General features: G+C 40.0%; 1 protein-coding gene across 1 annotated transcript in view; it reads right to left on the bottom strand.

Moving 5' to 3' along the window:
- Positions 1 to 25,670, bottom strand: part of Cfap57 (cilia and flagella associated protein 57) — a 70,736-nt gene that overhangs the window by 44,720 nt on the left and 346 nt on the right. Inside the window, exons 2-9 of the mRNA XM_019208692.2 lie at positions 25,479 to 25,655; positions 20,136 to 20,452; positions 18,421 to 18,707; positions 16,320 to 16,530; positions 12,890 to 13,042; positions 4,659 to 4,798; positions 3,723 to 3,888; positions 2,932 to 3,045 (exon numbers count right to left, since the gene is read on the bottom strand). Coding sequence (XP_019064237.1) covers positions 2,932 to 3,045; positions 3,723 to 3,888; positions 4,659 to 4,798; positions 12,890 to 13,042; positions 16,320 to 16,530; positions 18,421 to 18,707; positions 20,136 to 20,452; positions 25,479 to 25,635 — 1,545 coding nt within the window. The 5' untranslated portion in view covers positions 25,636 to 25,655. The remainder of the gene's footprint in view (positions 1 to 2,931; positions 3,046 to 3,722; positions 3,889 to 4,658; positions 4,799 to 12,889; positions 13,043 to 16,319; positions 16,531 to 18,420; positions 18,708 to 20,135; positions 20,453 to 25,478; positions 25,656 to 25,670) is intronic.

Genomic DNA, 25,670 nt, shown 5'->3' with positions numbered 1-25,670 from the left:
TAAAAATCATGAATGGATGTTAATCTCATCAATTTTAGTGTACCTACCTTTAGAGAGGTGAGCTCATGATTTTTTTCTCACATTAATTAGGTAGAACACATTACTTAATTTCAAAATCTAAAACAATTATGCATTTCTGGATAAGCCCAACTTGGTTATTCTGTATTATCCTTTTTATATGTTTCTGGATTAGTTTTGTAATATTTTATTTAAGACTCTTCTATCTTAATGAAAAAGACTGGCTTATTTTTTTCTTGTGTCTTTGACAGCTCTTGGTATCACAATTATTCTGAGCTCATAGACCAACACTTGGGAAGCAGACGTTTTCAATTCTCCAAAAGAGATTTTTTTCAAGATCAGCATTATTTTATTTCTTTAAATTTTGACAGGGCTGGCGATTTAGATCCATAGCATAGCACCTGCCTGGCAAGTATGAGGTCCTGAGTTTGATCCCCAGTACCAGAAAAACAAAACAAAACACAAAAATAAAAAATAAAAATAAATAAACAGATGTTGACATAATTCTCCAGTGATCTGATCTGGGCCTGGAGTTTACTTTATAGGATGTTTTTTCATTGCAGTTCCATTTCATAGAAATTTTTCAGTTTCATCTACATATTCAGATTTGTTTATATAAAGTTGTTCATAATATCCCCAAACTTTTGATTTATAGAGGACCCGTGATGACATCCCCTTTTCATTCCTCAAAATGGGTATGCATATCTTCTTTCTCCTTTTTCCTTGATCAGTCATGCTAAGGATTTGCCTATTTGGTGTTTTCAAAAATCAGGTTTTGGCTTTGATAGTCTTATTTTGTAGCTTTGTTTTCTTTCTTTTCTTCCCTTTTGATTTCTTTTGTTCTTTTTTTGAGACAGGATCTCGTTTTGTTTTACAGGCTGGCTCTGAACTCACTATGTAGCCCAGGCTGGCCTCAAACTCACAGCAATCCTCCTGCCTCAGCCTCCCGAGTGCTGGGATTACAGGCGTGCGCCACCACACCTGGCTTCATTTGTTTTCTATTTCATTAACTTCTCTTCTTGTCTTTATTGTTTCCTGCCTTTTATTTTCTTTGAAGTTGTTGTTCTTTGAGATAGATGCTTATATCATTGATTTTCATTTCTAATATGTATATTTATGGTTATAAATTTCTCTATGTATGGCTTAAGCTGCATCCTCTCAATTTTTAAAACATGTTACACATGTAGCTCCAACATATACCACCAATTAGAGACCACTGTTTTAAATTCTTGTAAAATGATGACACAAATGGCTGCTTTCTTGGACTGGTGGGGTGGGGCTCCCCAGGGGGGCACACACAGTCCTAGAAAGAGCATCCGAATTACCTTCTGTGCTGTCACCTGCATCTCCTCTGTCACCTGAAGACTGGTTTGTTGTTAAAGCTAAGGGGAGTTGAGCGGCTGTCAATAATAATGCTTGTGTTTGCATGGTACCTTTAAATCCTTCCAACTTATATATATTTTTCCTTCTCATAACCTGTTAATTGTTAATCAATGGTCAGCTTTTAGTCTTTATGAGTACATGATATTTTCTGATATCTAGTACCACTGATAACTTTATCCTTTTGAAGGTTATTTGGTTCCCTTCTTTGATACAATTCTCCATTCCAGGTTCTTCTTGTATTGTCATTTTCAGACGCCTCTTCTTCTATCCAACCCCTAAATGTTGGTCAACTCTCTCCTGCCTAAGACTCTTCTCAGATTCCACACAGGCCCTTGGTGATCTGATCTATCCTCCACTTCCACTATCACCTAATCCCCCAAATTTTCACTTTCAGCCTTGATTTCTTTTCTGATCTCCACACATATACATAACATATCCAAATGGAATGTAATACCTATTTTATACCCACTGTGAAAGTCATGGTTGAGTTCCAAACTCATCTTTTACCCTCACTTCCTAGATGGTCTCCATCACTCTAGCTTCTGTCTTCTCTAATGCAGCTTCAACCCCGTTTCAAGAATTACCTCTCTGGCATACATACACTGCCTTCTAGAAAACATCCAAACTCTCTAGATCCCTCTTTTATCCCTCCTCAAATGTGCCCAATATTCTAGCTACAGAAAACATGAAGCACCATCCTATTTCGTACCCCCCACTCCATCCTCTCTTTCACCTTCTGCCTGGGATGCCTTCCCATTCCAACTGCCTCTTTTCTTCAGATCCCTTTGCTGACTTTTCGCCCATTAGATCTTTGTCTTCTTCCTGTTCATGACTGATAACAATCCACTCCAGGATCTATTGATTTCATTTTCTAAATATCTTTCCCCTAACTGTGCTACTACCACTGTGGTTCAAAACACTATCATTTAGCGTGTAGACATTCACAAGAGCCCCTTTATCATTTCCATCCTCAACATATTCTTTATTCTGCAGCCAAGGCAATCTTTAAAATGCAAATCTGGTCTATCACTTCCTGCCCTGAAAATCCTCAATGATTTTAAGGAATAAGGAAGACAAGATAAAATCTTCACAAGGCCCACAAGGTTCCGTGTGTTGAGGCCGCTGTGAACATCTCCAGTGTCAGCTGACCTCCTGCTTCATCCAGGTACCTATGTTCTCAGCCCCACAGTTCCTCTGGCAGCTGCTGCAGTCTCTGTGGGTCTTTAAATCCTTATCTACAGTAATTACTAGCTCTGTCTGGTTAATTCCTCCTCACTGCAGGACTAAGCCTTTGTAAACTGCCCCAACCTGTTATGCCTACTCCTTTGTTATTTCCTCTTACAGGAAACCCTTGTTTTCCTTCACTGAATTAACTAGAGTCTGTGCATTTGCTTTACAGTTTCTTTTCCCAAGTAGACAGTGAGCTCCATGCGGAAAAAATTGCTCCACCTTTGTTTACCTGTATCCCATCCACTAGCATAGTACGTGCTTCCAGGTCCCTTGTTTCCCAAATGCTGTTCATTCACTTACCTTCCCTGTGTGTCCTTTCAGGTTTGTGATGTTCTCCAGGCTTGTGGTGGTGAAAATGTGAATCACATTTCCATTGACTGCAGCAAACAGGTGACCTCCATTGCTAAAGGAACACTACAGGGAAGCAAGAGCAAGCTGATGAGCGACAAGCGGCCTAACTGGAGGCTGCGGTCTGGTGGGGCATTTCTGGCAGAGTTTAGGTGGGAACTACAATTCCTAGGGACAGTCGGGCTGATATTTTCAGACACCTTCAGACTATTCCTGTAGCTCCCATCAGCCAAGATGCTGACACTGCCATTCCCACTGGTCACTGAGCTGCTTTAATCACAGAGCTGTAGAAAGTGGGGAACTGATTCCCCAAAATCAAAGTCTTGTGTTGTGAGTTATCTCAGGGGCATACAAGGCAACCTGATGGACCACCGACTGCCTCTCACGGTTGATGTTAATGTCCCTGGCTCCTCCCAATTTCCGTTCTTGTGGTCCCAGCTAGAACTTCCATTCTGAGATTCCTTTTTCCATATTTGTTGAGGCTCCATGATCATAGAGAAAAAGTTATTAAGGTGGGGATATCACAAAGCTTTAGGGTCAACAAAATTATTTCGGTTGGCGTTAAGAAACAGGGGTAGAATCATATACTGTAAGAATTTGAATGAACCGGAGTTTTAAAAAGCCACTAAAGTTCTAAAAGGCAGACTTTGGTTCTATCTCTCTACAGAGTGTTCCTTCTTGGTACTGGTATTTCAACCCTGACTTTCCAAGAAACTGGACCTTTATCTCCAGCAGCTTTTTACCTCTCTGCATCCTCTGACAGAGTATTCTTTGAAAAGACGTATATCATCAATGAGTAGATTCATAAGGCGTAGCTTGTCAGCAAACCCTACTATAATGTAGTGTCCAGATGGATGAAGACTGATTGCATATGCCTCTTCTTGATACTCCTTAAATAGCTCAAGAGTGCTGTGAAAACAATAAAAAATTGAATTATAACCCAAATTCCTAGACCCCTCAAGTCTTCCTTTGAACATAGTATATATAGTTATCACAGCATTTGTGATACTTTATTGCTTGCAATCACTGGTTCCTCTCTTTTTTTAGATTCTGGATACTTGAGGATAACATCTGGCTCTGAGCATGGCCGGGGGAGATCTGATCGAGGTATGATCTAGGAATGGTGAAGACACAGTTCTGTTGAGATTCTAAGAATTTTAAGTACTGTACAGGTATGTTTTTTTCAGCAGCCCTAGAGCTTTATACAAGAGCAAAGAAAATAGTATGGATCTAACCTAAGGTTGGAAATTCTCAGGGAAGCTAGCCAGAAGGGTGTACTCCCTAGGGAGTTGGGAATATTTTGGACAGCGCAGAGGAGAAAGACGAGAAAAGGATCTGAAACACTCTTTAAAACAAAAAACCAGACCTAGTTGAATGGAGGGGACAGGAGAGCTAGAGGGCTGGTAGAATTTATGTAAGAAGGTGAGATCTTGGGGTGTTTTATATCTCTAGTATCCATAACAGGATCTGGTACATAGTAAGCATTTAATTAATCACAAATTAATTTTCTATCCCATACAAGAGTGAGAAACAGACTGGATGACTTGATTTAAAAAAAGGCTTTTCCAACTGAAAGCTTCTAAGTAATTAAATTGTAAAACTCTCTAAAACTATTCACGTAAACAAATTTAACAATGGAAATTCTGCACACTACCACAGCAAAGCCCTTCATTCCTTACTTTGATTCGTAATTCCAGATGCGAACGGATCGATCCAGGGAACAGGTGGCAATGAGAGGTTTTCGGATGCAAGTAGCTAGACTGGTGATGGACGCTGAGTGTAAGGGGTACAACAGGTACTCGAAGTGAGCAGCCTCCCCCTGGAGAGAGCACACATAATGAAACCCAGCAGGGTGAGCAAAAGGCTGGTTACCTACTTCAGCTCTAATTAGTACCTGGGAATGTTAATTAGGCTGTATGCACAGAAATCTAGCCTTAGCAAATCGTCTCAATGGTATGTATATTTCCCTATGATGGCATTATTCAAAAATTATTTTAATGGGAAGAAAATCTTCATTCTGAGTATCCTGTAATTTAATCTAACCCTTCCTTTACCATAGGGATATTAAAGTGGTTTCTATTTTTATTGTTATTTAGGCACAATACTAGACCAAATATCCATGTACCTATAAGTCTTTGAGCACCTCTGACTTTTCCTCAGGATGTTTTTCTAGCAGTGGTATGATGGGTAAAATGGTATAAATGATTTTGAGTATCTTATTATGTATCACCAAGTTTCTCTCCAAAGAGACTGTACTAATTATTCTAACAGCAGCAGCAAATGAGAGTTGAATGAATGATTTTAAATTGAAATGTATCCTACTGCAGTGACTATACTATTACAGATGTTTGTTATCAGAGGCATTATCCCTGGAACATCTAAATAAGGAGTGATATTAGGAAATTTGATGGAGTGTACACATTTTAGGTTTGTACGCAGGATAAAGGCTGACAGTGAATTCTCTCAAATTCTGGCTCTCCCTCACCTATAGGTATCCCTTCCTTCCTTTTCTACTACCTCAGAGAAAGAGGCACTGTGCTAGGATGGGAGCAGGTACAGATCATTTCTGTTCTTCTCCATCTGTTACCCCTTTTACCCTCAATATCTTTAATATTCCTGTCTCTGCCAGCACATTCTCATTAGCTTTGAAACACCCTCAAATCTTTCAACTTTCTTGCTTTATAGACTATAGAAATTCTTTATCTTACCCCTCCTCTTTGTACATACGCCTGAGTAGTTGTGAAATCATAGGGAATCAGACAAAGAGGCTTAGTTTCCCTTAGAATTCATGATCACAAACCTCCAGTGGGTATTTAATGCATCCTGGTAACATTTTCCAATACTGTTTATTTTCTAAACCTCCAAGATAATGATTTCATACTATTTTTTCCCTCTTAGAAAATCTTCTAAATTCATTCTTGATCTATATATCTCATCTGATATTACCTCATAGTTCTTTGATTTTGTATTCTTTATCTTGTATCTCAGAAGCACAGTTGTAGACTATCATAATTAATTAATGTAAAGCCAATTTTATTTAATCTTTCTTCCCCCTATTTCTTTGCTACTGTCCTTCCCTTAACATAGGTACCAACTGATGACTTTTACCTCTCTCCTTGAATATATTCATATTTCTATCAGTGCAATTGTGTTATAGATTTCATTCTCTGTTTTCATTTTCATTGCTATATTTTTAAGGAATCATATATGGTTGGCATATATAATTTATTGCTTCTATCTGATGTTTGGTATTCAATAATATACATCCAGTTACTTTATGTCTCCATTAACACCAGGGATGGACAACAAGAGTGTTTTCAATTGCCTATTGCTAAAAGCGCTAAAATGACACCCTTGCACATGTTCCTTAATGGATCCATGGGTTGGAATTTCAGGTATGTATCTGGTGGCAGACTACTGGATAATAAACTATATACGTTCTTTACTTAGTTCTCTGCCAAAAACTATCAGGCTGCTCTCTAGAACTGCTGTCTCCGTTTACACTGTTATGGCTACTATTTACAGGCCCCCTCAAAGGTTCATGGACTCATAGGTGGGGCTTTTGGGAGGGGAATGGATCACAGGGACACGATCCTCATCAGTGGATGAAGTCCACTGGTGACTTCATATCTAAATGTGATGTGAGAGGGGAAGCCTCCTCAGAGGAGGTGTCACTGGGAGCACGGCCTGAAAGTCTGTCTCCCCGCCTCCTCCCCTCAATCTTTCTGCTTCCTCCCGCCATGCCATGAGCAGTCTACTCTGCCACGTCTCTTTGCCATCTTATCCTGCCTTGAAGGCAGGGAGCCTAAATAAACTTTTCCTCCTTTAAGTTGCAGGTGTCAGGTACTATGTCTTAGCAACAAGAAAGTAATGGATACATTCCCATCTTATCACATTAAGATTCCCATCCCTCCTTGTTCTTGGAAATCTCTGGTGATATCTAATTTTAATAGAAGAATAAAGTAATTCCTTACAAAAAAATATCAGAGTTATTTTAATTTGTATTTTTCTGCTCACAGGCAACAGAATGACCCTGAGAACAACCAGAGTTGGATTTAACAGACGATGGCTTCAAAGATACCATTATAAATATGTTCAAAGAACTAAAAGAAATTATGATTTTTTTTTGGCGGGGGACAGGGTTTTACTATGTAGTTCAGGCTGGCCTCAACTTGCCATGCTCTTATCTCAGGCTTGAGAGTGCTGGAATTACAAGCAGAAATCACAACTTAAAAAATAAATAAATAACAATAGTGTTCATCAAGTAGAGAACATTAATAGAAGGATACATAGTATAAAAATACTGTTGTGGAACTAAAAAGTAAAATAACTGAAATAATCTACTAAAGTGGCTCAACAGTAGATTTGAATTTGCAGAATTAGTGAGCTTGACAGGTCAATAAAGATTACACAGTTTGGCCAGATGTGGAGGCGCATGCCTATAATCCCGGCACTCGGGAGGCTGAGGCAGGAGGATCGCTGTGAGTTCAAGACCAGCCTGGGCTACATAGTGAGTTCTGGGTCAGTCTCAACTATATAGTGAGACCCTGTCTCAAAAAGATTACACAGTTTGAAGAAAACAGAGAAAAAAAGAATGAAAAAAATTAACGGATCTACAGATAAATATGAGACACCACCAAGTACACCAACAGGTACATAATGTGAATATGAGAGGATAAGAGAGAAAGGAGCTAAAATACTTGAATAAATGATGGATAAAACTATTGGTTTTTTAAATTTAATCAATGCTTATTGAAATACATTAATGTACGTTTATAGGAAGCTCAATGAATTACAAGTAGAAAAAACACAAAGACATTCACAGACATCATGATAAAAATGTTGAAAGCTTTTTTTTCCCCCCTCAAGGAGAAAATCTCAAAAGCACCACAAGATCGCTTACAGAGGAAACCCACTAAGACTAACAGCAGACTTCTCAGTAAAGACAACAGAAACCAGAAGGGAGAGGCAATATGTTCAAGATGCTTAAAGAAAAAATTATCAACCTAGAATCCCATGCATAGCAGTTGTATTTTTATATTCTTTTTTTTTTTTCTCGTTGAGTTTATTGTTACATTTTAGGTCTACAGTACAGTTTCATTCATCATTGGGCTCTTGTACCTTTACATGACAGGACTTGGTTCTGTATTTTCATATTCTTGAAATGAACAATTCAAAATGAACTAAATTCCATTTACAATAATACCAAAAGAATAAATATTAGCTGGATATGGTGGTACATGCCTCTAGTCTTAGCTACTCCAGAGGCTGAGGTGGGAGGATCTTTTGAGTTTATGAATTTGAGACCAGCCTGTGTAACATGGTGAGACCCCCCCACCTCAAAAAATGTAGGAAAAAATTAATAAGTGTGAAAGTCACAGTCTGAAAATTATAAAACATTATAAAAAACAAATGATCTTTGTTCATGGATTGGAAGGCTTAATATTGTTAAGATGACCATAGATAGTCCCTAAATTGGTCTATAAATTCAAATCCCAAATATCAGAATCTCAGATTGCTTCTTTTTAGATATTGACAAGCTGATTCTAAAATCCATATGAAATTGCAAGGGACCCAGAATAGCCAAAATAATCTTGAAAAAGAAGGACAAAGTTGAAAGTTTCAGGTTTCCTGATTTTAAAACTTACTAAAAAACAACAGTGATCAAGATAGTGGCAGGGGGACAGAAAGACAGAACAATGGAATAGAAGTGAGGGTCTAGAAATAAATCCATGTATCAACTGAATTTTTTTCACAAAGACCATTCAAAGTAGAAAATATAACAAACTGGAATAATTTGGTATCTGTATGCAAAAGAATGAAGTGGATTCATACTGCTTGCCATATACATAAACTCAAAATGGATGAAAGAACTAAATGCAAGAGCTAATAGTATAAAGCTATTAAAATATAGGGATAAATCTTCATAACTTCATCTATGGCAGTGGGTTTTAAAATATTATACTAAAGGGACAATGAACAACAAGAACAACAACAACAACAACAACAACAAAAAACCCCAGCTAAACTGACATCATGAAAATTGAAAACTTTCCTGACTCAAAAGACATTTCAAGAAAGTGAAAAGACAACTCACAGATTGGGAGAAATTGTATCTATAGTACATGAATAAGTGCTACAATTTAAAAAAAGAAACCTTACTATTCAATAATACAAAGAGAACACAAGTTTTGAAATGATCAATAGATCTGGGCAGACATTTCTCTGAGACATACAAATGCTCCAATGCACACGAAAAGGTGCTCAAAATTATAGTCATCAGGGAAATGCAAATTAAAACCATGATGAGATACTGCTCCACGTCTTCTAGAATGGCTGCAATCAAAAAGTCAGACGATAACCAGTGGTCTCAAGGACAAAGAGAAACCAGAACCCTCAAACACTACTTATGGGGGTATAAAATGTTGTAGTTACTTTAGAAAACATTCTGGCAGCTCCTAAAATGACTGAGCTTTTTTTTAAAAACAAAATTCACATTTTATTTAGATTGAAAGAAACTATACATAATTTTCTTCACCCAAAATAACAGCAAGATTTTCTGTATTATTTCTAGATAAACCACAGAACATTCATTTTGTAGGTTTTCAGGTTTTGCTTATAAATTAAGATGAGGCAGTAGAAAAGAGTCATGGGAAAAGACAGAAGAAAACAGACAAGTCAGTTGCCCGTATGGATGGCCTCAGATTCTGCCTTGACGATGAAGCAGAAATGTTCAACATTTACCTGCTAAGAAGCTTATAAAGATGTAGGTTCCACAGAGGAATGTAAACAGCAACAACCAGATTTGAAATAACAACGGCAAGCTCTTCCATTCAAACTTTAACTGTAGCCTCTTCTTTTAAGTTCATTTAATAAAGACAAAATCTACATTGAAATCTGGTGAGCTCATAAACTTCTTTTTGGTAATTCCCTTAACTGTCCATTAGATTTTTAATACCATGCTCAAAACTCCTACTAATCACAGGACAATTATGGCCTTCACCATAACATTTTTTTTTCAGCTTTAATTGAGTTTATTGGTACATTTTAGGGTTTCTCATTTTTTTCCCTTACCCCTGCCCTCCCTTTACCCCCTCCTCCCCTCCCCATCTACAAACACTTTATTTTCATCTTTTCATTATCTCACATTTTTTTCTTTTCCCTTATTACCCTTCCCCTACCCATCCCACCTTCCCTACACCTTTAGCTCCTTTCTTCTCATTTCTAAATGACAGTAATCTTATTAGGATCTTATGTTTTATTGCAGATTATTCACACCAGGGAAACTATTTGGTATTTACACATGTGTGACTTATTTATTTCACTTAGGAGTATATCTTCAATGTGTACCATAACATTTTATAACATGCATTCCTTTCTCCCACACTACCTCAAAGTTCATTTCTTCAAAAACTGACAACTCAATACTTGAAAGTGGATACACAATGACAGTGTGTTATCTAAAATGACTTAATTAAAACAATTCCATAGGACCACAGCAGAGGTCAGGCCTAAGTGAAGCGTGCCATTTAACAGTGCTATCTTCTGGAAGAACAGACAGGTCTCAGGTAAAATGGCTAATCCTGAGGTTACCATGTGACCCAGAGATTGTTCTAGGAAGAGAAATGAAAACACTCACCCACACAAAGACTAGCGTAGGAAAGTTCATAGAAGCAATATGCATAACAGCCAAAAGGCGAAGACAACCTGAACATCTAAAATCAAATGAAGAGATATCCAAACTGTGATATATCCATACAGTGGGAATGAAAGAAAGTACAACATGGGTGAACCTTGAAAACATGCTAAGTTAAAGACACCAGTCTTAAAAGTTCGCATACTGTGTGATTCTATTTGTATGTAATACCAAGAACAGGCATGTTGTGGAAGGAACTAGTATACACGGAGATGGAGGAATGGGTAAAACAAAAAACGTTTACTTTGCTAGCAAAGGGTCGGCCAGCACCAAGAGCTGTGTCAAAATGACTGACCCTGAGCTGGGTGACAGTCTGTCTTTTTATAGTAGTCTTACAATCATGACCTCATTCTAGGTGATAAGACATTCTAGCTCCCATAGTTCCCATCACAAATCATGGTCACAAGACAGTACAGTGTTAACCCAAATGTAGCAGTTTCTTTCAGGATGTTTATTTCTAGCTATTCCAGTCCACAAGATTGGGGGTCAGAGTTAGGAAAGCAGGACTGGTGACATTCCTTTCATCTTAACTTTTTTATCTCAGACTATTTACAAAAGTTCTCTCTATCAGGCAGACCTATAGCTATATAGAATAGATTAGTGATTGTTCAGGGTTGGGACTGGGTGGGCAGGATGACGGGGAGATAATAGCTAGAGTGTGGGTTTTTTGTTTGCTCGAAGTGATGAGTGTGTTCTTAGTTAACTCTCGTAATGATTGTACAACTCTGAATATACTAAAAATCACACTGTTGTACACTTTAAATAGGTGAACGGTATAATAAATTGTGAGGTATGATCAAAATATATGGTAAACATTTAAATCTTAAAAATTTTATTATAGTAAAAGACAGATTGCCCCGAATCCCCACAAAATACCTCCCCTGGCTTCAGTCGTACTTATACTGTAGTTCTTGCCACTGTTGGAAGCAGTTCTGGAATTCCTCTCTTGTGAGTGTCTTTTTAAATTGTGTTTAAAAATACGATGACTGCTGCTGCTGAATGCCAGCCAGTGGAAAGGCAGGCTTGTTACGTGAAAGAAATCAGACACACAAGGTTAGATATCGCATGGTTTCTCTTATGTGAGAAATCCAAATTATAAATAAAGAGCAAAATAACAGGTAGATAATGGAGCGCAAAGAGATAGATCTTTCTCAAAATGGGACGGGGATTAAAAGAGGGAGGGAGGGAAAGAGAGGGGAAGAAAGAGGATGACAAAGGAATGAAGATTTATTATGTACATGGACCGACTCCACACGAGGTGTATTAATGAAAAAATTACAGTGTGTCCTCATCTGCCTTACTCACAAGATCTGGCACTGTGTAACTTCTGGTTCTTTGTCCAACTCAGAATGACCATAAAAGATAAATGTTTTTAATCCATTTAGGACATTGAGGAAGCCATGGCACGGTAATTAAAGACACTCACAAAAGGAGACTTTCGGAGCTGCTATAGAAAGTGGCAAGAACAACGGAGTAAGTATGTTTGAGGTGAGGGAGAGTATTTTAAGGGGGCTTAGTGGCAGTTTTCTGTATACTGTAACAATTTTTTTAAAAAACTAAATATTCATTGTATGTTTCAATCATACTTCACGAAACAAAATTGTCCTAAAAACATTACTAAAAAAAGTAAGTTAAAATCTACTACAATGATTGTATAGAGCCTATTTTACTTGTAGCTTTGTCATGATTTGCTTTTCATATTTTAAATCCATGCTATTAGGTGCACACAGATTTAAAATTATCTTACTGATAAAGTGAAACTTTTGTACAGTAAGTACAATGTTTCTCATCTTTCATAGTGCTTTTTTGTTGTAATGTCTGTAGTATGTTTATACCATTTTCCTTGTTATTCTAAAATAAAACATACACACACATGCACACACGTGCGCGCACACACACACACACACACACGTGCGCACGCGCACCTTTGTACTCATGAGCTGAGTACAGCAAATTAATTCCTTGAAAAGCAATTGCTGGTGAATGGATACATAAGATTTTAACTTGGCAACATTGACGCGTTGTCCAAAGAAGCCACCAAGGGAGTTTGTCAATACCCCTTGAGTTTGTCAGAGTTTCTACATAGATATCTTAAAGTTCGAGCTTCTTTTACTCAGTCATGAAGAAGAGGAGGGGGGTGAATGAATCCATGCTCAGCCCCTCGCCAGGCACGTAGGCCTGGTCTGCAAGGACACGTTGCTGCGGGAGACTCACCTTGCTAATCTCTGTCAGGGACATGGTGATGGTGTAGAGTTGGTTCTTACTGGTGCTGGCAATCAGGGTTTCCTCCGAGGGGCTGAAGCACATACACAGAACATCCTGTTTGTCAGACTGACTTGGGTCATTGCTCTGTGGGTCCATAGGAATCTGTCAAGACACAAAAGAGCTATCAGTAATGGCCTCACATGGTCAATGGGTCCTTGGGATTTGAGAGTTCATCCAGGTAGTTTCAGCTCCAGGGCTCCCAAACTAGAATGCTTCCCATCTCCTCAGGTGCGGAGGAGGGAGGGGCTGAATACCTCTGCTTTTGTGGGTTTTAAATACCACCAAGCATTCACCTTTAGGTAACTAGAAGCTGAGTAATAAGTAGCAGCATCTGTGGAAATTATCAACCCGTGCGTCTCGATTTGTGGTTCTCTTTAAAACACACATCTGGCTAAATACCACTCTCACCCACCTGCTGGGAGCCCAGTGCACAAGCTCACCTGGCAATGACATACTAGTGTTGCTTCAGGGCTGCAGAAGGATGTGGCAGCCCTTCTACCATGTAGGGTGGGTGAGGGCAGAGCAAAGAGGGCTCACACAGTGTCTTCCTGCCAGTGTCTTTGAGAGGGTTTATGCTTCTTAGGTAGGCATAGTAACATTTTCTTTCTGCAGCTACTTGTCTTCTATTAGCAGCTGAACTCATTGAAAGGCTAGCCTATATACCTGTTTTGTTTCCCTACCATGTGCTTGGTTCTTAAGTCCTTAGAATTTGGCTTTTGCTGCATCATGACCGGCAACGGTCCTCAGGAAGACCAGAAATCTCATCACCTAAGCTCTTTATTTTTCTAGAGCTTGTGGCCTCGAAGGCAGCCCTCTCCTCCTTGGGGTCTAGGATATTGGGCTTGTGTGCTTGGCTCCCTCTGTTTGGAGTCTTGCCTTCCCACATAGCTCAATCCTTCTTCATGTTGCCAACACTCCTTGCTCTGCCACCACAGCAAGGCTCCAGGAAGCTTTCACTGACCTCCTTCACACTGGGTGTGTTGTGGGGGGACTAATATTCCCTCTATGCACCCATAGCTCCCCTTGTCACATTGATCATACTGTGCAAAGTCCAATGGAAACTCAACAATGGGTGCTCAATGAAGGAAAGGACGTTGCCTTGTCTCTTTCCTCCAGACACAGTGAAGCCCTGGGGAGAGGGGATCATATCTAACTCATCTGTCTCAGCCAAGCATAGAGTCTGCCCCATTGCAGCTGCACAGAAAATTTGTTTTTTTGTTTGTTTGTTTTGAGACAGGGTCTCACTATGTAGTTGAGACTGACCTGGAACTCACTATGTACCCAGCCTGGTCTTGAACTCACAGCAATTCTCCTGCCTCAGCCTCCCCAGTGCTGGGATTATAGGCATGCACCACCACGCATGGCAGGAAGGCATTGTTGAATGAGTGAATAATCACAACTTTCAGTATCCTCTGCTGGGCTTCTATCTCATCTATTTCTAAATTAGGAAATGCCAAGTCTTGTCCTTAGTCATTTTTTCTTCTCTCAGGGTATTTTATCTCTCAGTGATTTTGTCTAATATGAAAACAATGATAGTAAATATAATGATAAATAAAGTAGTAGAAATAAGGTGTGTGTGTGTGTGTGTGTGTGTGTGCGCATCCATGCGTGTGTACATACTGAACTCCCCATCAAAGTCCATTCCATATTTCCAACTGCTCCACTGGATTCTGGTCTTTGTTACCTTTCTCAGAGGTCTCCCCCAGCCACTCTGGAACAGACCTCTCTGCCTTCCTGTCCTCCCTCTGGCTTTGTTTTCTTCACTTTATTGATCCTCATCTGAAACCCTGTTTATGTTTTGTCTCTTTGCCCACTGTTTGAGTTCTAAGGGAAGGCTCTTTTGTTGGCTGGCTTCCCTGCTGTATTCCCAGCCCCTTCCACAGAGCCTGACATGCAGTAAATGCTCAATAAATAGTTGTTAAATAAATTAATAAAAGAGTAAATTGCTTAATGAGCAAAGTAAACTCATGCTGCTTCTGCTTTCTTACCTCATCCCCACCCTCCTTGGTCTACTCCCTCACCCTTTTCCCAGGCATCCACTTCAAATCTTGTCCTCTCTGAGGGCCCTTCCCTCTGGTCTGCTGACTCTGTGCAGAATTTATCTTCATGGAGGCCATCTCCCACCTCTGACTCCTGCTTCCCACATCCCTGATCTAATACATCATTTCCCCCTTCGACTACAATAAGGGAAATGCCTCTTAACTGATTCCTTCTTCTTTTGGTACCAGGGATCGAACTCAGGTCCATGAGCTTGCAAGGCCGGCGGCAGAACCACTGAGCTAAACCCCCGGTTCATTAACTGATTTCTTATCAGCAGAGTTAACTACTACCATTCTTTGAGCACAAAGCCCCAACTACTCCACATAAAAATTCCCACAGACCATCATTCCATCCTTTTGATAACCACGAGGGATGTGTTATTTTTTTGTTTTGTTTTTGATACCGGGGATCGAACTTGGGACCTTGTGCTTGGGAGGCAGGCAGTGGCACCACTGAGCTAAATCCCTGGCCTGGGGTTGATTATTTCTCAGTGAAGAAGCACGAGTTTTGGTACACCCAGAAACTCAATACAAGCCACTTGCTAACAAGTTGCTGACTTGAATTTGATCCATTCTGAATATTTCTAACTGCGTCAAGCCCAGTGCCTCTAGAATAACTCCACCATGTGTCATGGGCAGATTCCTTTTCCTTAGTATAACTTTTGCACTCACAACCTTGCAGGATGCTTGCCGAGTTATGCACACACCTCTTGGCTGGTGTTTGAGGTCTTTCATTTGCCTCAACTCCTCTCTTTCCCCTTCCAGTATCTTTAATCTCTTTTCACTGGGGAACAGAACTTCTCCCAAACAACACCTACCCCCACCTCTGTGGGCACTTCTGTGGCAGCTGTCCCCTCCATCCAGAGTTCCTAGTTTCTTCCTAACATTGTCCATCTTCTAAGACCCTTCATCAAAGATTATCGTCATGCACTAAAAAGGCTTCCAATTCTTTTCCACCTCTCTGTACAGTATCTCTCTCTACAATATTTAGTAACCTTTATTCCATAAGCATTACAGAATGCTTACGATGTGCCAAGTAGTGTGCTTGGCACTAAGTATCAGTATGCACCTATTAATATAATTATTATCAGAACACTAAGGCTCAGTGGGGAAGTGTATTTTGCCAAAATTCTCTTCCAGGATTCAAATCCACACCTGCCTACGTCTCAGCTCCAGTTCTGTTCACTTCATCCTAAAACCTCCCTCTGGTTCATATGTCAAGTCAGCGTTGCATTTCTGTGGGACTGTCCACTGTTCCTGCATCAAGTGCCTTGTTCAGAGTGCTGCTCCTGGGGAACAAATGCCAATAGGACTGAGGTTTGGCTCCCCGCTCCTCCTACCCGGATTTCCCTGCTCTCCCGGTAAACGTCCTTCTCTTCCATCTTCTCAAACAACAGAACTCTTCCTGGCCCAGCAGAGCAGGCGAATCCTTTGGAATAGGCGGCAATGGCAAACACTCGGGGCATGGCCAGGTGGTCTGTTTGGATAGGGGTTGTCACCACATGCTCATAGGAAGGAAGCGGGGAACTGACTGGTGGAAATTCGACCAGGCTGGGAAAGGAAGATAGCACACAAAGTTTTCAGAGACAATCCCAAAGAGATGACTTCTTTTTCTTCCCAGCACTGGGGACTAAGCCCAGGGGTAAATTACTATTGTACCTCAACCCCACCAAGTGGCCCAGGCCGGTTTTGAACTTTTGATCCTTCTGCCTCAGCCTCTGGAATAGCTGGGATTATAACTGTGCACCATCATGCTCAACTGGAAGATCAATTCTTCTTGGGAAAAAATAAAGGGAAATCCTCAGATGTGAGAGAAGTCACCCACTGATCCCCTTTCCAGGCCTTTGTCCTGGGAATGCCACACAACTCCAAAGAGATAAGAATGGCAGGCTTTCCATTTATTTGGCAGTTTTGCAACACTATGTGGGCAACTATAACAACGATGATGGTTCTCATTTTGTTTAGAAATAAGTGGCTTAGAGGTATTGGGTTTTCCAAGATCACACAACTGTTAAGTGGCAGAGCTGAGATTTAAATACAGATCTCTATTTTTAATCTAGTCATTAATTCACTAAATAAATATTTATATTTGTTAGGAATATTTGTTAGTAGTTAAATTGTGTTAATGGTCCCATGAAACAATGGTCCTTGCTCTCAGAAGCTTACAATCTAGGGAGAGATGAATGAACTAAGGGCTGTTAGGGGCAGCTGAGCATGATGGGAGAGCTGGTAGGCAGGTAACAAGGGCTGAGGACAGGCACAGAGCAAGTGCACTCATTTGAGGTAAACAGAGGCTGAGTCCTGAGAGAGACAGGAGCATGCGCATAAACAGGAGTGTGTCGAGTATGTACAGGTATCTACCGTGTGGAGCGGCTGGGGAGACAGGGAGCTGCACATGGCCAAGCCCACAAACAAGTATGTATATGGGGCATGTGAGGCAGCCGAGATGACAGCTCATGGTTCATGTTAGGGAGGTGAGAGCTGTGGAATGTGTAGGGTGAGCTAAGAAGCTTGGGCTTTGTGCTGGGAGCACTGGTCCCACTGAAGGACTTTGCACACAGCAAACTGGAGGAGGGCATAGGGCAGTGTGGGTGAATCCTTGAGCTTTCAGTGACACAAACAGCATGCTGTGCCACATGTTCACCACCACTGGCATAGGGACTTCTTAGGAAGCTCCCACAGAATCATGACCGAAAAGGAGAGGTCACTGGCATGCGGGAATGGTGAAAAATGGGTGGGCTGGAAGTTACTCAGGACTAAGAGTCCACAGGATGCCATGTGGTAGAGAGTTGGAGCTCTTGGTTCAGACATATCTGGGTTTGAATCCTGATCCTGCCACTTACCAGTTCTATGATCTTGGGTGAGTCTTTAAACCTCTTTGAGCCTCAGTTTCTTGATCTAGAAAATGGACATGATAATCACATGTACTATATAAGGAAAGACTAAAATGGGAATAGAGTCTTTAAAGCAGCACCTGATATGCTCAACGGTACATTCTAATATGTGTGAGATATGGTTGCCCCTAGTTATAATAAAGGTTAAACTGACCATTCCTTCTTGAGATCCCCTCCTTTATCCCACACTCTTCGGTCAGATTTACTTAAAATATTTCCTTGTCTTTCTTTGTTGAACTTTTGGCTCCTAAGTGAATTGTAGGGTCCTCAAGACCTCATGAGGTGCCTTGCTCAGTGAACATTTATCTAATTCAGAAACTAGTCTTACTAAAAATGTTTTTGAAATGAGTCAGGTATAAAAATAAAAAAAATAACTATCTTCATCATAATGCAAATTTCAGCTTGAAGATGGATGAACACCAAAAGGAAGAAGTAAAAAGGATGAAGTTGGTTTTAAGGTAGAGGGGTTTTGGAAGTGTTTTGAAGGGCTTCTGAAGAAGGCTACTTCTGTACCATGAGTGGCAACACCAGCCCAGCAGCTTTTTACCTCTCTGACTCCTGAATGATGTCCAGGCTCTTGGAGCCGCTCGTGGGCTCCTTGACCATTATGTTTGTCTCCCAGCGTTGATCTCCAGATTCAAAGAGAAAGAGCTTGCCTGTGTCCGTGCCCACGATAATCTTGTCATCAGCCAGCCAGGCATGGGCTAGGTAGTTCTGAGGTTCTCCTCTCTGAAAATTGGTTTGCTTTAGGGTGCCCTCAGCAAAACGGAGAAGCTTAAACATCCCGTTTCCAGTGACACAAACCTGAGTGTTATCCTGGGGATTGATGCTCACCTGTAATAAAACGATTTATAAAAAGAATCTTGATGGAATTATTTTTAACTTTACTAGTTAACACTCACTTCATCAATGGTCCTTTTATATATAGACACAGAATTTTATACCACATTTGATAAGGGCACACATTTATACCCATTATATGTGCAGGGCTTATACAAGTCAAACTAGCACATCTACAAAGGTTAAAAAAAAAAAAGGCAGAATGAGTAGGTTTCCTTGTTTTGTTTTTTGGATGCCAGGGATTGAACTCTGTTCCTTGTACTTACAAGACAGGTGGCAGAACCACTGAGCTAAGTCCCCCGCCCTGAGCAGCTTTTGACAATAACTGAACTCTGTGCTAAAAGAAAGCTCAGCAGGAAACAGAGAGAAATGAGGATTAGGGCAGGTGTCTGTGGCACTGTCCCGGGAGAAGAAACCTCATGGTAAGGGATACTGGGTTCCCACCAACTTCCATTAGACAGGGAGCATCTTTGGGGTTTGGCTTTGTAATCTCTGTATTCCAAGCACTGGATTTATAGTGGGCAGCCAACATATAGTCATTGAATCTACTCAAGAAGTACTTCCTCTCTGCTCTAAATTGGGATATTTCATTAGGATTCAGTATGGCCGGCATGAAATAACCTCCAGGGTCTACCTGCCTTTCATCTGAGATCATCAAGCAACCTTCTGATGACTAATTTCACCTCTCACTTCTCTGTATTTGGAACAGAATACCCTGGACAAATGATGTGTGTTCTGGATGTGCTCGTGTATACACCAACCTCATATGAGATGCATAACTGAATCTATGCTTGAAGCACTGATTAGCTACTATCATTGAATATGAACAAACTGAATGTGTGAACTTGTAAAACTGAGTGCAAGATCCCAGACTGGGGCTACCGTGCCAAGACAAAACCTTAGGGCTTTTTGCCTTAGCAGGCAATGAGCTATCTAGTGGCTCTTCCTTATTTTGCCGTCAGATCAATTCTGATCCCTGCATAACTGCTACTTCATCAACAGCTTCCTAAAGATCTAACATTTTACTCCTCATAACTTCTTACTGCCCAGGAATACTAATGGGAAGAGGCCAGAACCAAGGAGAGAGAAGGAGCAGAGTATTACGCAGCTAGCACTGGGCCTAACCTGTAACCAGAGAGCAGTTCTGAGCCAGGGGAAAGAAGACAAGAGCTGGAATCAGAGAACTCTGGCTCTGCCATTTACCCCCTGTGATTGTGGATAAGAGTTACTTAATCTCCGGGAGCCTCGGTTCCCTCATCTGTAACGAGGGGATAATAATCATGCCTTCCTTACAGGATATTATGAGACTAAAATTTTTAAATGCATGTAAAAAATAAGCACCGTGGTACAAAGGAAACATTCAATAAGAGACTCCTGTTACTATTTTATATTCTGCACAGTACTAGTTATACTATGAGTTACCTGGTAGATAGGATTGTTCTGAGTGTCAGCTCTAACAATGGCCATCACTTTCTGCTTTTCCCAGAGCCAGTAGACAAGGTTTGACTCTGGAGGTGATGTCTGAGTCAGGAGGTATTTGGAGTCTGGAGAAAAAGCCATGCTGGTGAATCTTTGAACTGAGAAGTCAAAATTACTAAGAACTTTACGCTTTCGGCAAGGGATGCATGACAGTTCATAAATGGTGATGGCAGGTTTCTCTTGTATGATTTCGGAGATAGCGAGGTATCGTCGATTGGGGCTGATTGACAAGGTCAACATGCCCTGACTCTTGTCCGAACCTGCAGAGGGAAAAGGGAGAATATGGGCAGTCGATGCTGTCACCAAGATTCAAGTAGTGGCACTGCTGACACAAAGGAGAAAGATGTGTGAAAATGTGATTACCAGTCCCTGGCTATCCTTGCTGCAACCACATCTGGGGTATTGTGACTAGGATGGGCACCTCACTGAGGATGAGGTGGGGAAAGGCAAAGAACCTTTCCTGACATAGGATGAGGTGGGATGGTGGCGGCACATGGCAGAGAGAGCTTGAGCAAAACTGTGGATGTGACAAAGGGCACAGCACAGTGGGTTATTGCTGCACGTGAGTCAGGGGTGATCAAAGATCAGTCTAGAAGGGCAGAATGGGGTCCCGTCATAGAAGTTTTCATGCCCGAAGTGCCGAGCACACAACACTTCCTCTACTCCAGAGACTGGGATGATCAAGAAGGGCTCCATCAGCCACTCTTGCAGTTAGTTACCGGATGACATTCTGGCTGTGAGATTGATGCAGAAGTCTGCCAGAGTGGTTTACGATAAAGCTTTGTGCTTTCCTGGAAACTGTGGACAGGCCGTGAGTGGTGGCGCACATCTATAATCCTAGAAGTTGTGAAGCTGAGGCAGGAGGATCGCTGCAAGTTTGAGGCCAGCCTGGACTGCACAATGAGTTCAAAGTCAGCCTGAACTACGTAGTGAGACCTGTCTCAAAACAAAGCAAAGCAAAGCAAAACAAAGCAAAACAAAACAAACAAAAACTAGGGACAGATGCATTTCTGGAATATAGAGGTGATCTCTGGATATTCAACAGTCATCTTGCAACCATGAAATAGTAAGCATAAAAATGAAAGCTGTGGTCCTCCAGAAAGTGAAGCCTTAGGCAAAGATTAGAGTGTAAATATTTTATTGAAGAAATGCAATAAGGCCACTTTATAATTTCATGGGCCCTCAGCACTTTTGCTTTCATGGGTCCCTTCTTCCACTAAAAAATGGTAAGAAGACATTTATTTTTATATACAACTTAAAAATATATAGTCACACATTTTATGGCTGCATTGATATAAAAAGGAGTATAATCATGGCTGGATTCACTATTATATATCTATTACTGTTAAATTCATATTTTTTTCTGATTTAAAACAAAAATATTTTCATGGGCTTCTAAAAGTATTACGGGTGTTAGGAACTGTGCACAGTGGACAAGTCATCCATGAATGTGGGCTGGTCAGGCAGAGGGGGGAGTGAGGCAGGGCAAGATGAGCTAGAAAGTGATGTGCAGGGTCCCCATGTGATGGGCTCCATGCCGCTGCTTCAAAAGGCAAGGACGGAATGACAGCCTGCTTGGCAGCATCTTGTCAGGGTCTCCTCTGGAAGGGCTGCAGGGAGTAACTGCATCTCAGAAAAAAACCAGGTTCTGGGCCACTTGCACAAGAGTTTGGGCTTCACTTGGGAGGCAATGGAAGCCACCGAAAAATTTTCTTCCCTCCCTCCCTCCCTTCCCTCCAGTGTGTATTTTAGGAAAAGCTCTCTGGCAGCTGTAGGGAGGGCAGTCCTGGAGGGAAGGAAGCCAGTCAGCAGACCATTTGAAGAATGAGAGGCGATGGTAATAACAGGCAATGGAGGTAGAAGGAGGGGAGGGGATACGAGGTTAGACAGATGTTAAGAAGTAGAATCAGTCGCACTTAGTGATCTCCGGGGTTTTAGGAGGGAGAGAAGTAAGTAGGGACGACATTTAGGTTTCTGGTTCGGGTGTCTAGGAGAGGTGGTACCCCTCAGATAGAATGGAGGCGGAGGAAGTTGGGGGTTGTCTTAATTACTTTCTCATTGCTGGGACAATATCCATACGCAATACCCATAAGTTAAAGGAGGTGAGGTTTATTTTGGGCCATAGTTTGTAGAGGTTTTAGTCCATACTTGGCTGGCCTCCAAGCCAGGTGGCATGGCAGAGGGGCGTTTCAGAGGAGGAAGGGCTTATGGGTAGGCAGGCAGGAAGCAGTGAGGGACCAACACAGGAGGAAGGATACACACCCTGCCAGGCCATGCCCACGCTGACAAATCTCTTCTCACCCTATTCAGTTCTCAGCATTCCACCTAGCCATAGACCTGTCAGTGGACTAAGCCAGTATCACACGTCATGATTCAGTTGACTCCTAAAAGCCCCATCTGTGACTGCATGAGGTTTTGGGGGAACAGCTAGCTATTAAACCGTAACAGGGGTGACGGTAAAGATTATATCCATTGACTTTTGTTTAAAATGACACACCCGAATATTTGATATTTTTTGTATTTGTATCTAGTTTTTTATGGTTTGATTTTTTTTTTAATCCGAAAGTCTTCAATCCATCTTGGGTCTATGATGATAAAAGATAGGAAGTGGGGGCCAGGGATTTAGCTCAGTGGTTCTGCCACCTGCCTTGCAAGCTCAAGGTCCCAAGTTCAATCCCCATACCAAAATAAATAAATAAATAAATAAATAAATGGAAGCAAAGATCCAAATTTGTTTCCATTTGTCAAATATCTGACTAATTGTCCCAGCACTAATTACTAACACCACCTATGTAACATTATTAAAGTTAGTACTTTTTTATTTCTTGAATATTTATATTAGGGCCATATTGCTTTTGCAATCATATCTATGTCAGGTGTTTAGCTTATGTGTCAGGTAGGATCTCAATAAAAGAGCCCGAGAAATAAGGTCATGATAAATTGGATTTTAGATATAATGTGTGACGTCCATCTCATGGAACACTGGGTAAAGAGGTCTAGTGGCTGGATATAATTCTGAAGCTGGGGCAGAGGTTGGGACTGAAAAAATGGATCTGAGGTGAAAAGCTAAACAAAACAGTTCACCAAACCAAACCAAACCACCACAACAAAATGAAATAAGACATGTAATATAAGGACAAAAATTATATAACTAGTCAGTAATCTATCAGAAATAGGGATGAAATAAAGGATTTTCAGACAAAAAAAAAAAAAAACTGGGCGAGTTTAGCACTAACACATTACCACTAAATGAAGAAGGAAAATTATACCAGCTGGAGTAAAGGGTATTGGTGGCAGAGTTTAGTAAATGTGAGAGCAAATATGAACAAATATTGTCTCCATGAAATGATGGCTGATTTAATGTTAGAAAATCATATGATCTTATATAAAAAACAGAAAATACATACATTAAAATTCAGTATGTGTTCACTGGGGTCTTAAAAAGCATAGCAAATTATAAAAAAAAGAAATTTCCCTAACTTGACAAAGGACACTGACAAATCTCTATAGTAAACATCCTTCTTTATAAGAAAATGTTAAAAGAATTCCACTTTATAGCAGAAAACAACAAAGATGTCTATTTTCATTGGCCCATTTGAGTCTGTCTGGAGGTGTTTAGCACTACTGCAACACACACAAAAAAGTAATTAAACCATCATTATTTGTAGATAATATGTAGAAATCCCAAAGACTCTACAGATAAATTATACTATTAATGATAATTTAGCAAATATGCTGGACACAGAAATTAATAAATAAAAGTCAACTGCATCCAATAAATTTTTCCCAACAGATATAACATGATGTTTGATAAATCTGACTCCATAAGAACTAGGAATTTCTGTCCATCAAAAGGTACCATAAGGAAGAAGAAAATGTAAGCCTCAAAGTTGAATTATTTGTAACACAAACATATGAGAAATGATTAATAGACAGACTGTATAAGTTATGCTCATAAAAAAGGAGAAAGTTACTACAAAAATCTTAACCTCCACATAAGAGATAGAAAATGAGTAAAAGAGTTGAAAAAGGTATTTACCATAAGGCTAAATAGAAATAGACCACACATGTGTGAAAAGATACTCATCCTCATTAACAATAGAGAAATGCAAACTCAAGTGACAATAAGATACCAATAAACCACTAGTTTAGGAGAAACAAAGTCTCATAACACTAAGGGCTGGCAAAGTCATGGAGCAATGAGGGCCCTTTATGCATCGCTATGGGGAATGTAAATTGGCACTACCTTATTTTTTGGTAATTTTAGTCTTGGTTGTGTGCTCTGGAGAATCTTTGTACAAGTAAAGAAGCATATATAAATGCAAGCGTGTTTATAGTGGCAAGTTTCTAATAGCAAACAACTGTTATTCTATCTCTATCTATATACATGAGACATTGTATCCATAGCCTAGAACACTATATTGAATAAAATGAACTCAATATATCTATATATCCATATCAAGATGCATGAATCCCAAAAGCATTTTGTTGAACAAAAAGGTCACAGAATACATACATTCTGACTCCATTTACAAAAAGTGAGAGAATAGAAAACAGCATACTTTACATAAAGTGACACATAAATATATGGTAGAATTTTACAGAAAATAATCATAAAATCCAAGATGGGGTGTGTGTGGAATGTGGGAAGAAGCCAATGGGGAGAAGCACTGGACTGGCAAAGTTCTATTTCCTATCTTGAGTGGTTGGGTTCAAAGATCTTCATTTTATAGTAATTCTTTAGCTATGACATATATACAATAAATACTCTTTTATATGCACATATCACAATAAAATGTGTACAATGGGAAAAATGAATAGATTGAATTGTCATGGATATGATCTATAGGACTAATGTGAACGAAAACAAATGTAATGCTATACAGAAAGTTATTTGTGACGTAGGTAAAATTTCTAGTGTCTTCATGATACAAGCATTCAAAAGGTATAATTAAGGTGGTGTGTTTTTCAAAACTGTTAGACAACTCCAAACAGCCTCTGGTGATGACAAAGCCAATAATACTGAAGATGTGTGAAAAGAGATTCATCAAGCTAATTTTTCAAGATATTACAGTGAGAAATAGTTTTAACACTTTATGGTTTTAACTGTCTTCGATTAATCTATAATTAAATAGTGCAACTTACATTTATATTCTCTACATTTATAAAATTATATGCATATTTCATTTGCTAAAAAATTTTTTTTTGCTAATCATGGTGTTGAGATTATGGAACTCTATAGGGCACATGCCATTAATACATATATTAGGATGCAAAGGATTGTACCTGGAATGAATTTTTGCCATTTCTGATCCACGTTGTACTTCACACAGTAATTTCCTGCAGGAAATATAACAATCTGTTCATCGAAGAAGAAGACATTGTTGGCTACGTGAGATCGATGACCAAAAACATGCAGTGACTGAGCTACCACGGTCGACATGGTATTGGTCCAGAGTTTTGCTAAAATCAGAGAGT

The sequence above is a fragment of the Fukomys damarensis genome, unplaced genomic scaffold (assembly GCF_012274545.1).
Source record: "Fukomys damarensis isolate Sample0158 unplaced genomic scaffold, DMR_v1.0_HiC HiC_scaffold_23, whole genome shotgun sequence".
NCBI lineage: Eukaryota > Metazoa > Chordata > Mammalia > Rodentia > Bathyergidae > Fukomys > Fukomys damarensis.
Note: the sequence above shows the minus strand (reverse complement) of the source record. Positions and strands in the feature narration are given on the sequence as shown.